The sequence below is a fragment of the Pteropus alecto genome, unplaced genomic scaffold (genome assembly GCF_000325575.1).
Source record: "Pteropus alecto unplaced genomic scaffold, ASM32557v1 scaffold22, whole genome shotgun sequence".
In the NCBI taxonomy this organism is placed as follows: Eukaryota; Metazoa; Chordata; class Mammalia; order Chiroptera; family Pteropodidae; genus Pteropus; species Pteropus alecto.
Window position 1 is genome coordinate 2,332,883 of NW_006434839.1, and position 10,994 is coordinate 2,343,876.

At 45.5% G+C, this 10,994-nt stretch overlaps 1 protein-coding gene across 2 annotated transcripts in view; it reads right to left on the bottom strand.

Annotated features, from left to right (window-relative positions):
- Window positions 1-10,994, bottom strand: part of TBXAS1 (thromboxane A synthase 1) — a 131,714-nt gene that overhangs the window by 43,168 nt on the left and 77,552 nt on the right. For both annotated transcript variants that reach the window (XM_015588363.2, XM_025045836.1), the window contains exons 7-9: window positions 4,963-5,051; window positions 3,134-3,282; window positions 1,339-1,469 (exon numbers count right to left, since the gene is read on the bottom strand). In XM_015588363.2, the coding sequence (XP_015443849.1) occupies window positions 1,339-1,469; window positions 3,134-3,282; window positions 4,963-5,051 (369 nt within the window). The remainder of the gene's footprint in view (window positions 1-1,338; window positions 1,470-3,133; window positions 3,283-4,962; window positions 5,052-10,994) is intronic.

The window sequence follows — 10,994 nt, forward strand, 5'->3', positions numbered from 1 at the left end:
TAAAAGGAAAAAGCTCCAGGCAATCCCAGTAATTGGATCTTTAATAACCCCTCACCTCTTAGTAAGCCATTTGGCGCAACAGTTTCAGAATTTTCAGCCTGACTCCATAGCCAGTGGGTGTCAGGCTGAGGTGGGGTGGAGAGTGGGGGTGCGAGTGACCAAACACCCATACGGAAGCCCTTTCTAGCAACACTGAGATTCGAAAATGGGGCTTTCCTCACCCCTCCCTGAACCTGAACGAGAGTTCTGTCCTTTTAGGCCACAGAGCCGGGCCAGGGGTACCAGGTAGCTGATTCTCCTCACACCTCCAAGGGCATCGCGTTGAGTTCACAGTGGTGCGGCCCAAGGGGCCATGACCTTTTATACACCTTCCCCCGCTTCTGGACCTGGACAGCTTTGCGGCACAGTCTCCCGAGGACGCAGCTGGGCAGGGTGAGGCTGCTCTGTGCAGCCAGCAGCTCCTCGACTCCTGATTTTATTCTCGGCCAAGGCTGCAACAATTGGACCCCCCACCCCTTGTTAATTCCTCTGAGCCACCCAGCCTTTGAGGAAATGCTTTTAAAGCTAGATTTTGTCTGGGTCAATTCTGGATAATACATTTCAGCCTTGTTTTTCCTTTTAAGCAACTTTCTTGAATGCAACAAAGCCCTTAAAGCATAATAACATTGCATACGTGTCAGCGTATCCAATATTGAAATTATTTTTCTTAACACTGACAATGTCTATTTCTATTCTCAGCCAAGTTCAATCGATTCCTACTACGTGCCAAGCATAGTGCAAGTCTGTAAGGGTGAAAGAAATCCCTAGGTCTCAGGTGAAGCAGGGGAGGGCCCCCAAACACAAATTTTGTAGCAACATCTTCGGTGCTGAAGAAGAACGTGGAATTGGTGACAGCTGCCTAAATTCTCAAATATTAATGCCGTTCATGCTATAAAACTCCATTCTTGCCATTTTTCAATGTAAAGAATCTGCTGATGGAAAGTACACGTGGGCACATTTACCTAGAAAATTCTTTGGGGGGCTGCTATAACCTGTGCCAGGGGCGAAGCTTGAAATAGGCCATGAGTTTGGGGGCAGCTTCATTTCTACTCGCCCATGTGAGAGTGGAGACAGATTGCTTTGGGCTTCTCCCCACTGTGCTTCCCACCTGCCCTCACTCTCTCCTTCCTATCCGCCCCTCCCCAGAGTTTCTTATTTTTCCTGCCCCTAGAAAGCTCTAAGTGGTAGACCAATAAAGGACAGCACGGCGTGGTATGAGAGGAAGAGAGAGAAAAGAGACAGCGATGCCAAATTAGGTTCCATTCCATTTCGAAGCTGTGTCCTATTAAAACACGTTACCTCTTCTGCTGCTTGCTGGTCCCGCAAGGCAATCACATTCCTAATGAGTTTGTTAAAAAAGCCATTCAGTTCATCTCGGTTCTTATTGGGCAAAATCCGGGCCAGTGGGACCATTATGGATGGAAATGATACTTGAAAGAGAAAAACAAAAGTGGCATTGAAAAGGGGGTGATAATAAACCGAGGCTATTAGATGCCTGTTGCCAGGAAGCAAACCCTGGCCTTGAATTAGAGTCATTGGAAGGCCCGTCTTCCCCTTTGAATTGCTGCTCCTCAGAGCAGGGGCTGTATCTTATTCCACCTCTGGACTCCTCACCGTTCTTTGCACCTCGTGAGCACTCGATAAGCGTTTGTGCAACTGAATCCCGCCTTCCATCTGGCCCTTGAGAAGTCAGTCTCGTGCTTATCAATTCATTTCCCAGGTCCTAGATATGAGGGTCCAAACCCTTTGTATTTCAAGAAAGAACAGAGTGCAGGCCATGTTTCAAGTCTTAGCAAGTGGCGGAAGCTGATCTATTTTCTTAACTTTCTGGTCATTTGCATTTTTTCCCCCACTGGATAATTGTCCCCAGAGCTACCATCTGAATCGTCCCTCAGAGCTGAGGCTGCAGCAGCTGACAAGGATGACGGCCCCATTCCCCGTGGGCGCCTCCCTTGCTGTGCCATGTGCAGCCTGGGCCATCGCCGCCATGCTCTTGGGACAGGGCTAACCGGGTCAGGGCGGTGGCAGGGGAGCTCGACTCAGTTCAGCTTCTCGGCATACACAGTGGACCTGCTGTGCACAGGTGCTGTGTGGAAGCTGGGCTCGGGGGACAGTTCTGAACCCATGGAGGTTTCAGGATGCTCTGCCCATTTTCAAGAGATGGGGCCTGGACCAGCGTGTCACAGTGGGGAGGCAGGCTCAGAGTGGCAGCAGGGACGAGGACACAGAACGAAGCCACCTGCCTGCCCCGTGGTTGATGGCAAGAGAGCCCCCCTCAGCTGGAACAGCTCCCCTGGGTGGAGGGGTGAGGGCCGAAGGAGGAGGCTGCTTTGATCCCCTTAGCAACTCCTCCTACAATTTCAGTGCCCAGCGGATGGATGTGACAGGGGCTTCTACAGAAACTGACTCAGAAACAGAAATGAAACTGACCAAGGAATGAATAGAATTCACCAGCCCAGCAAATGGTTGGAAATTATGGCAATAATTAATAACAATAAAAACAATGCTTTAATATTTCCATAAAAGCAAGAAGATACTAGAACTGGGCAGGGTAAAAACTCACTTCTAAAAGTAAAAAAAAAAAAGAAAAAAAAAATCAACTGGTCTCCACAGCTGTGTGTAACCTATTAGTTACCCCATCACATGCGATTTCTGGTTTACTATGCGTTGGGCCTCACGCAGAGAAGTCTTCTGCAGACGGTTTTGCTAGCGGGGAGAAATATGCCCTGAAAAATGAAAGGCTTTGGATCTGTCTTTCTAAGCCTCAGTTTTCCCATCTGTAAAATGGGGGCGAGAAAACTTTCCATAGGATGAATACAAGCACTGACTGAGGCAATGCATCAAAACACTCATGGCAGTGGTGAGAGGCCAAGGCCACCCGTGTTGGTGAGAAGGGGCCTCAGGCTGGGAATGAGAAGAGCCTGGGTAGCTCCAGGAATCAAGACGTCTGCAGGGTGGACTCCGCAGGGCAACTCCCAGTGACACCCCAAGTCCCTTTTCCTATGGCAGAGGCTGGGTCCCGCCCACGCATCCCGGGGTCTGCCCACCTGGCAGTAGCCCAGTGTCCCCCACCCTTGGCAGGAGCTGTACATACCGATGAAAACCAGGAGAGGTCTGGGGATGCCGAAGGCAAAGAAACGCCTGCAGTACTTGACAAAGGGGTCCTCAGGAGCCTTTCGGGAGTCCACCTGGGTGCCGAAGGCGACACTGGCCACCACATCTGTGCTGTAGCAGCTGTAGCACCTACGAGAGAGGGAACCGTTTGATTTCGAAAGGACTCCACCATTGGCCCACTCATCGTACACACCCCCGGAGAGACCCAGACTCCATCGTCCACCTGCTCGACGGGGGAGCTTCTTGCAGGTCCGACGTGAGGAGCCCGGGGAAGAACCACCAGGATTAGACCCTCTGAGCAGCGACAGCAGAACGCGAGAGAAGACATAAAAGACAGCTGGTTGCTGATCGAGGCGTAGACTGCGAAGGGCAGGGGAGCGTCACTCGACTTTCAGGCTTTGGACAGACACGGGCAAATGCCAGGAAGTGCGCTTTAAATTTTCCTCCCCAAGAAGGAGGGAAAATAGTTGATCCAAAACCCACGCGCATTACCTCAAAGCTGTGCGGAGCCCACCCAAAGCCAGGATCTAATGATCAATTGATATGGAGCAAATCGTGATTGATGAATGAACAATTGTCTATTTGTAGTAGCTTTGTCCCCATGTTCCTTCTGATGATGTTATAGTTTTCGTAAGAGCAACAGACAAAAAACCAGAGCCCTTCACATTCACATAAAGAATACAAGACAAACTTTGGGACCAGTTTCATGAACATATTATATTATTACAGAAAGCACACATCGTACTTTAGAAACAAACAGAAGGAAAAGTGTCTGGCAGTAGCTCCAGAGAAATGAACCTCTCAGACTCTAGGAAACTTGCCCCCCACATGGCCATTTTAAACTGGAATGGTCCTTTTTCATTAGCTCATAGGAGTGGTCAGGTTAAGTTATCCCCAAAAGGGCTAACCACCGGGTATGCATATCCTTTTTGTAATTAAAAAGTCTATTTTTGTGGCTTGATATAGGGACACACTTAGTTCCTCTTCTTTATAAACTCTATAACCAACAACTAATGATAAAGAATAAATGACATCTCCAGATGACTTATTTTGACTGCTTTTATTGAAAACATTTCTACAATTGATTACGCATTTCCCTGCTATTGCAAAAACAACAATTTGACTACTGAATGTGGTCGAAGATTTAAGAGTTTTAAGAGTTGACTCTGCTTTGATAGCTACTGTGCCCATCTGTAGCCAACTCACACATCTCATGACCAGGGAGTATGTGTACGAGAGGGTTTTGTAAACAATATGGTGGAGTTTAAAAGCTGGTGATGATTATGTTATTATTTTATTAGCAATGATAATAAGAACGCGTCGGCTTCTGGCTGATTCGCCAATCCCACCCTATCCCAATGTGCTGTAAACCATAATTGAGCATCAGACAACTGAGAGAAAAGCCAGATCATCAGTCATTTAAATTTGGTGTGCGCCACTAAGTCGTGGCTTCCAGGCTGAGGTGCGCCACAATTTTAATTATACCAGGACCCCGTCCTTTCTGCCCCGGCACATCCTGCCCACCCCCTAGGTCTGCAGAGGTCAGAGGGGGAGTCCATCCACAAACCACTGTCCACTCAAGGCTTCCCTCAGCAGGCCACAGCTCCCCTGGGCTCTGTTCACGTTCGCTTCACATTTTGTACGGGTTTCATTTCTACTTACGAGTCAGTCCACCCATGCTTTTATGAGCTTCTAGCATTGCCATAGTTTGCTGGTCCCGAGGTAATTGTCCAGCAATTGTGCGCTGCTACAAGAAGCGATTCAACAGTGCAATTTCTTGTCTGCAACGTAGCCATGTGGCGCCCTTACCTCTGGATGTCGACAGCGTCTCCACGTTCCGCATCGTGTTTTAAATGAGTCAGGAGAAGGTCGCAGGCTTGGTTGATTAGAGGAATCATCTGATGGCGGATAACAAAGGTGTAATTAGGACACCATGCAGGGAGCATCCCGAAATTAGCTGCAGATAAAGAGGTTATGTGTGGTACTTCCTGGGAAAATGGACATGGTACTGAAGGTAACTTTTGTGCAGCTAAGTAAGATTGAAGAGGAAGGGCTAAAATTCACAGGCATCACAAAATACAGTAGCTATAAATGTCTATTTTAGCTTAAGCAATCTTTTTTTTTTTTTTTAGAAGTAAAAAGAAGAAAGGATTTAGAGTAAATACTGTGAAATAATTATGAAAATGATCATTAAGTGCTGAGGCAGAGATGAGAATCTGCACTCAATTTCATGACATTTGGTTCGCATTAGAGAGTAAACAGACCACAATCCATATGTACCATCTTTGGAATTAGCCCAAATCCATGTTTGCTTGGTTCCAATTATACTTTAGATCTTGCACTAGAATATAGAATCTTATGAGCCAAAGGTAGCCAAGGTCGTTTATTTCAACTTCTTATTCAAGATAAAAATCATTGTTAAGACATTTCTGATGGATGGTGATTTCTGCTTAAATCGTTTAAACCTTTAAATGCAAGAGAACCCTTCTTGACTTCAAGAGGCCTCCTATGCCCACACAGGACAGTTTCTGAATTTCTTTTTTTTAAGATTAAAATATTCTTATTATGTAACATTTCGAACATACACACAAACAGAGATAGAATGATGTTACGAACGTTCGCGTAACTACTTATCCAACTTCAAGAATTTTAAACCTCAGTTTTGGCTGTCCACCACTTTGGCCCCAACAGGCTGGCTGGAGCAGGTGGAATTCTTTGTGGAGCCTGGCGGGCATCAGCCCCCACTGTATGTTTGAACAACCAAATTGGAAATGCTGAGGGGACTCATTTTAACAAGTGTGCATTCTAGAATTAACATTATAGCTAAAGCAACATGCTGTCATACATTGTCCTGAGCATTTCTTGTGGAAAATGTATTTTGAAGTGTTATCTATGTTTGGATTTCACCTTTTTGACACTAGAATGTAAGCTCCCGAGAGCAGGGAAGATTTTTGTTCGTTTGCTCATTTTTGTGTCCTCAGCACCTAGAACAGTGCCTGGCACATAGTAATTATTTGTTGAATGAATGAATGGATAAATGAATGATTGGATTTTAATGATTACATAAAGCCCACTCTTTGCTCGTAAAGTCTCAAGGCATTGGGAAAAGTTCTAAAACATTATCTACTACAGGTATGTCACTTCTTAAAGGCGGCTCCACACAGGGAACATGGCATTTCAGCTGCAATACCGTAAATGCTAAGTAGACCATTTCCTTGCTCGTCAATCACAAAGCCAGGTTATGTTGACTTTTTTGGAAGACACATAACACAGGCAAATATTGAGGTTCACAAGGTCTTTTTCCATGAATCAGCTCTATGACTGGTTTCGCTGGCTGTAGTCTTTCCGTTATTTTCATAAAGTTAATGGTACAAGTAAACTCTGCTTTAATAAAATTCCATATGCAAAAATATCTTGTAGATTTATTTTAGGGGGATAAGTAACGTGGTAAAAAAAAAATACTGTTTAAAAGGAAGTCTCTTCAGATATCAAGCTTGAAGCTTCCTTAAGTTACAAAAATGGGATGCAACATAAAATTTGATTTACATACAACCCTTCAGAAGCATGCTCTGTGTATAAAGAGGGGCTCACCCATACTGAACCCAGTCGTATGCCTGGACAGTGCAAAAGAGGGGCTGGACCAGCTGCCCACCAGTTCCTCTACGTGCTTGTGACTAGAATTCTTTGTTGCTGGCTGGCATGATTGTAATTTTCTACCACACTCTGCCTGCTGTCTGTCGAACTGAATGGATAATGACATTTTTATTTGGGTTAATGTGATATGAGATGGGGCATGGAATATGAAAAATGTTTTAAAAAGCTATGCAGAGAACATATTATAAGACAGTAGAGTATGATCTGTATGTTAGCCAATAGCCATCAACTCAGGTTTTTCTCCCTTGCATTATACACAAGCAGTTACAGGATATTTACTCTTACACGAGTTGCATACAAACAAAAGCTCTCTTTGATGGGTTTGCAATCATCTTTATACAATCCACAAGCCCTGCAGTTATTCCCCTAGATTTGCAGACAAGCAGGCATAGGTGGCTTGTGCAAACACACAGGCACCGATGAACGCAGTGCTATCACGCAGATCTTAAAGACTCATTTCGATGCTACATTTTTGTCTTCTTTGTGGGATGATGAGTGATGTCTTTTTTTTTTTTTTTTGCATTTTTCATAATGCATATATGTTACACTTATAATCAGATAAAATGTGATTGTTTTTAGGCTTTTAAAGAATGGTTTCTTCTTGGAGATCCCAGTCCAGCAGCCAAGCCTAGGGAGAACGTTTCCCATTTTGCTTCTGTCATTTCTCACATTGGTGACCTTCATTGTAGACGGTGCTGAGTGTATGGCTTGCCAGCTATTTGGTAACTAGCAGTAACCATCAGTGGTAAAGCACCATCCTCAGCCTGGGAAGGAAATCCCCAAAGAGGGAAGTCCTTGCTTACCTGGAGTTTACTGTATAATCTAAGTGCCCAGTTAAAAAAAAAAAAAAAAAATGGAATCTTTATCAATATGTCTGAGGAATTCTGAGTCAAGATGGAGACAGAGGGCAGTAGAGTTAATTCAAGAAGGTAGGGAGAGCTTTATGAGTGGGCAAAAGAGACAACTTATGGATAACAATGCAGAAGGGCTAAGAAATTCCCCTGCTCAGAGGCTTCCTTCTCTCCTCATAGGTGAGCCCCAGAATTTCGAGGTTTCCTTCCTCGAGGCTAAGAATCTGATCTTGTTAAATACTCGTGGACAGGGGAGAGCAAACACTTGAAGCCACTGCCAATTATTAGGTTTCCTCTCCTTGACACTTTTCAGTTGGGGGACCTAACCTCACTGAATCTATTTCTTCATCTGAAAAAATGGGAATAATAACAGCTCCCTTGAAAAGTCATGACCAAGATTAGGAGGCTGAGCACTAGATGGCGATGAGCCTCCCAAGCATGGTAGCCATCCTCTGGGGCGGGGGTCCCCAAGCCCCAGGCTGCAGGCTGGTACTGGTCCATGGCCTGTTAGGAACCGGGCCACCCAGCAGGAGGTGAGTGGCAGGCAAGACAGCAAAGCTTCATCTGTGTCTGCAGCCGCTCCCCAGCGCTAGCATCACCGCCTCAGCTCCACCTCAGATCATCAGGCATTAGACTCTCATAGGAGCACCGGTCCCTGGTGCCAACAAGATTAGGGACCGCTGATCTCGGGGACACCCATGTTTCCAACTGGTTCGGATGCCTGGCATTATCCTCTCTCATTCCTCACAGATAACACCCCATTGGACCCACCCGTTCCTGCCTCGCCATGTTATCATCACTTTCTTTCATCTGTCTCTTCATCTTTATTTCCCCAGTGACCACTCTAATTCAGGCTTTGCCACTTGTCACCTGGAATATGGCTGCCATCCTGCTTCTTGAGAATAACCACCATATCTTAAGTATCTTTATAGTCTTAGTATCTTATAGTCTCTTAGTATTTTAGTATCTTAGTACCTCACCTGGCACATAGATGCACTAAATTTTTGTGTGTGTGTGTGTGTTTTTTTTTTTTTGAAACTGCCTGCTGGGCTCTTTGCCTCCTGTCTTTTCACTTTCCAGTCCATCCTGCACACAGTCCCCAGATCGGTCTTCTAAAAACACTTGTTATCTGAGCCATGTTTTGCTGAAACCCTTTGGAGTTTCCTGTTGACTGAAGGATGTAGGACAAGCTTCTTACCCTATTTTCCAAAGTCCATTAAAAACTGAATCCTGCCGAGAACCACATGAGTAAACTCAGAGCCCCGCTGTCTCCCAGTTAGGCCTTCCTATGAGACCACAGCTCAAGCTGGCAGCTTGACTACACGGAGAGACAGACCCTGAGCCAGAGGCGTCCAGCTCAGCCATGCCAGTTCCTGACCCACAGAAACTAGGAGCTAACAAAGGTCTGATATTTTAAGCTGCTAGGTTTTGGGGTAATTTGTTATGCAGCAGTAGATAGCTAATGCACGCTCAGTGTCACTATCTTGTAGCAACTCTTGTGTGTTGTCATGTGTTTTTGAAGTTCTTGGTATTTTATCAGGAATGAACACAGTGCAACACATTCAATTGATGCTCTAGAAATACGTGATGACTGACTGACTGACTGTTCTCTGAGGGCCCTGACATGGAAGGTATCCAAGAAACATCAATAGATCAAGGTGCTCTATCTTAGCATCAGTGTGGTGCAGTTTGCTAGGAGCTGGCCCTGAATGAACTTGAGACCCACGGTGGCTCTACTTCTTACTCTGGGCAAATCATTTGGCTCTCTCTATACTTAGGTCGTTGTCCACCAAATGAGGGGCTAATTGCAATGAGCTATTAAGTCCCTGTCCATGGACATTCTGGGGTTCCAAGGAGGTCACTAAGCACCGGGTTGAGACAGTTGTTTGGGGACCATGGAAAGAACAGGCAAGCACCTAGTTTAGGGCAGTAAAGGGTCCGATCAGTGGGCTCATCAACTTGCTCTAACACGTGAGACCCCTAACAAAGCCGTTTTGCATTTCTTTCGCACATTGACTTTAGTATTACAAAAAGACCTAAAAGGCAGTCTCTAGTTATTTTTATGCTCAAATAATTTAGTAAAAGTGCGAATTAGAACACCAGATCCTCTGACTCCTGGCTTACTGCTTTTTTTTCCTCTCCGAAATCGGGATGCACGCTCCCTTTGTTCCTCAGTTAATTAACTTCCAGGTTGTAATTTCATTCCATGCAGTTCTGATGTCATGAACTTGGAAAAAAAATAAAAAAAGAAGAAGAAGAAGAACAAGCCTCTGGAGCCTCTGGAAATGTGGACAATGGAGACAGCCCAGGTGCTACGGGGTGACACGATTCCTGAGCAGGGAGAGGGCCGGAGGGGGCCTCTGGTATGCTACCTTGTATTTCTAAACCGAGATGGCCCTACACATGGATGGGATTCAGGAAGGAGCATGAGTGGAGGCTGCCACCCTGAGATCAAAATTTGGCCCCTGGGAGCCACCCCCTTGGGGCCAAGGTGACAGGTTCCTGAGTTATGGACCTGTGGCTGTCTTTTGCTGCTCCAGAAGTGTTAGCCCCACGGGCCTGGGGACGTCTGGCATCTTGGAAGCTAAATGGCTGAAACGGGACCCCTGTTCCTCACTCCACGACTTCCAAATATTTGATGGCTCCTCACTCTCCAGAGAAGTTTGCACCAAGCACTCTCCATGGCACTGAACGTCAGACTGGACGTGCCTCAACCTACTTTTCCAGTTTCCTCTTGGTGAGTTCTCGCATGTACTCTGTGTTCCAGCCGATTTGTGCTCTTCTATTCCCCAAACACACCCTGTACTTGCTGTCCAGATGCCTTTGTTCCTGCAGCTCATTCCCCCTGCAGCACGGCATCTCTCTCTGTCAGAACTCAGCAACATCTTCAGGGCTCAGTTCCAATGCTACTCGCCTCCCGAATGCTTTCCGATGCTTGAGAGAGGACGTGAGCTATCGCCATCTTCCACTACTTGGTAGTAATGTAGGAAGGCGGGCACCTTGTTGCCCTACTACATTATAAACCCCTTACAGACAGGAACTAATAAAAATTGGTTGAATTTTGTGAGTTTAATGTTTCATTCTAATTGGCATTCTTAGACCCGTGGGCAAGGTTGTTTTGGAACTGATGTCAGAGGGAGATTTTCTGAATAAATATAGGTCGGCTAATAGGGATGGGAAGTGGTATTTAACCATATTGTTAAAAAAAAAAAAGAGAGAGAAAAATTAATACCCGAAAGTGCTCTATACTGGTGACTAACAAATGTAAAATTAATACCAGTTAACAAAACTTATAACCTCTTTCTTCCACCCAGCGATTAAAAACATCCATGACTT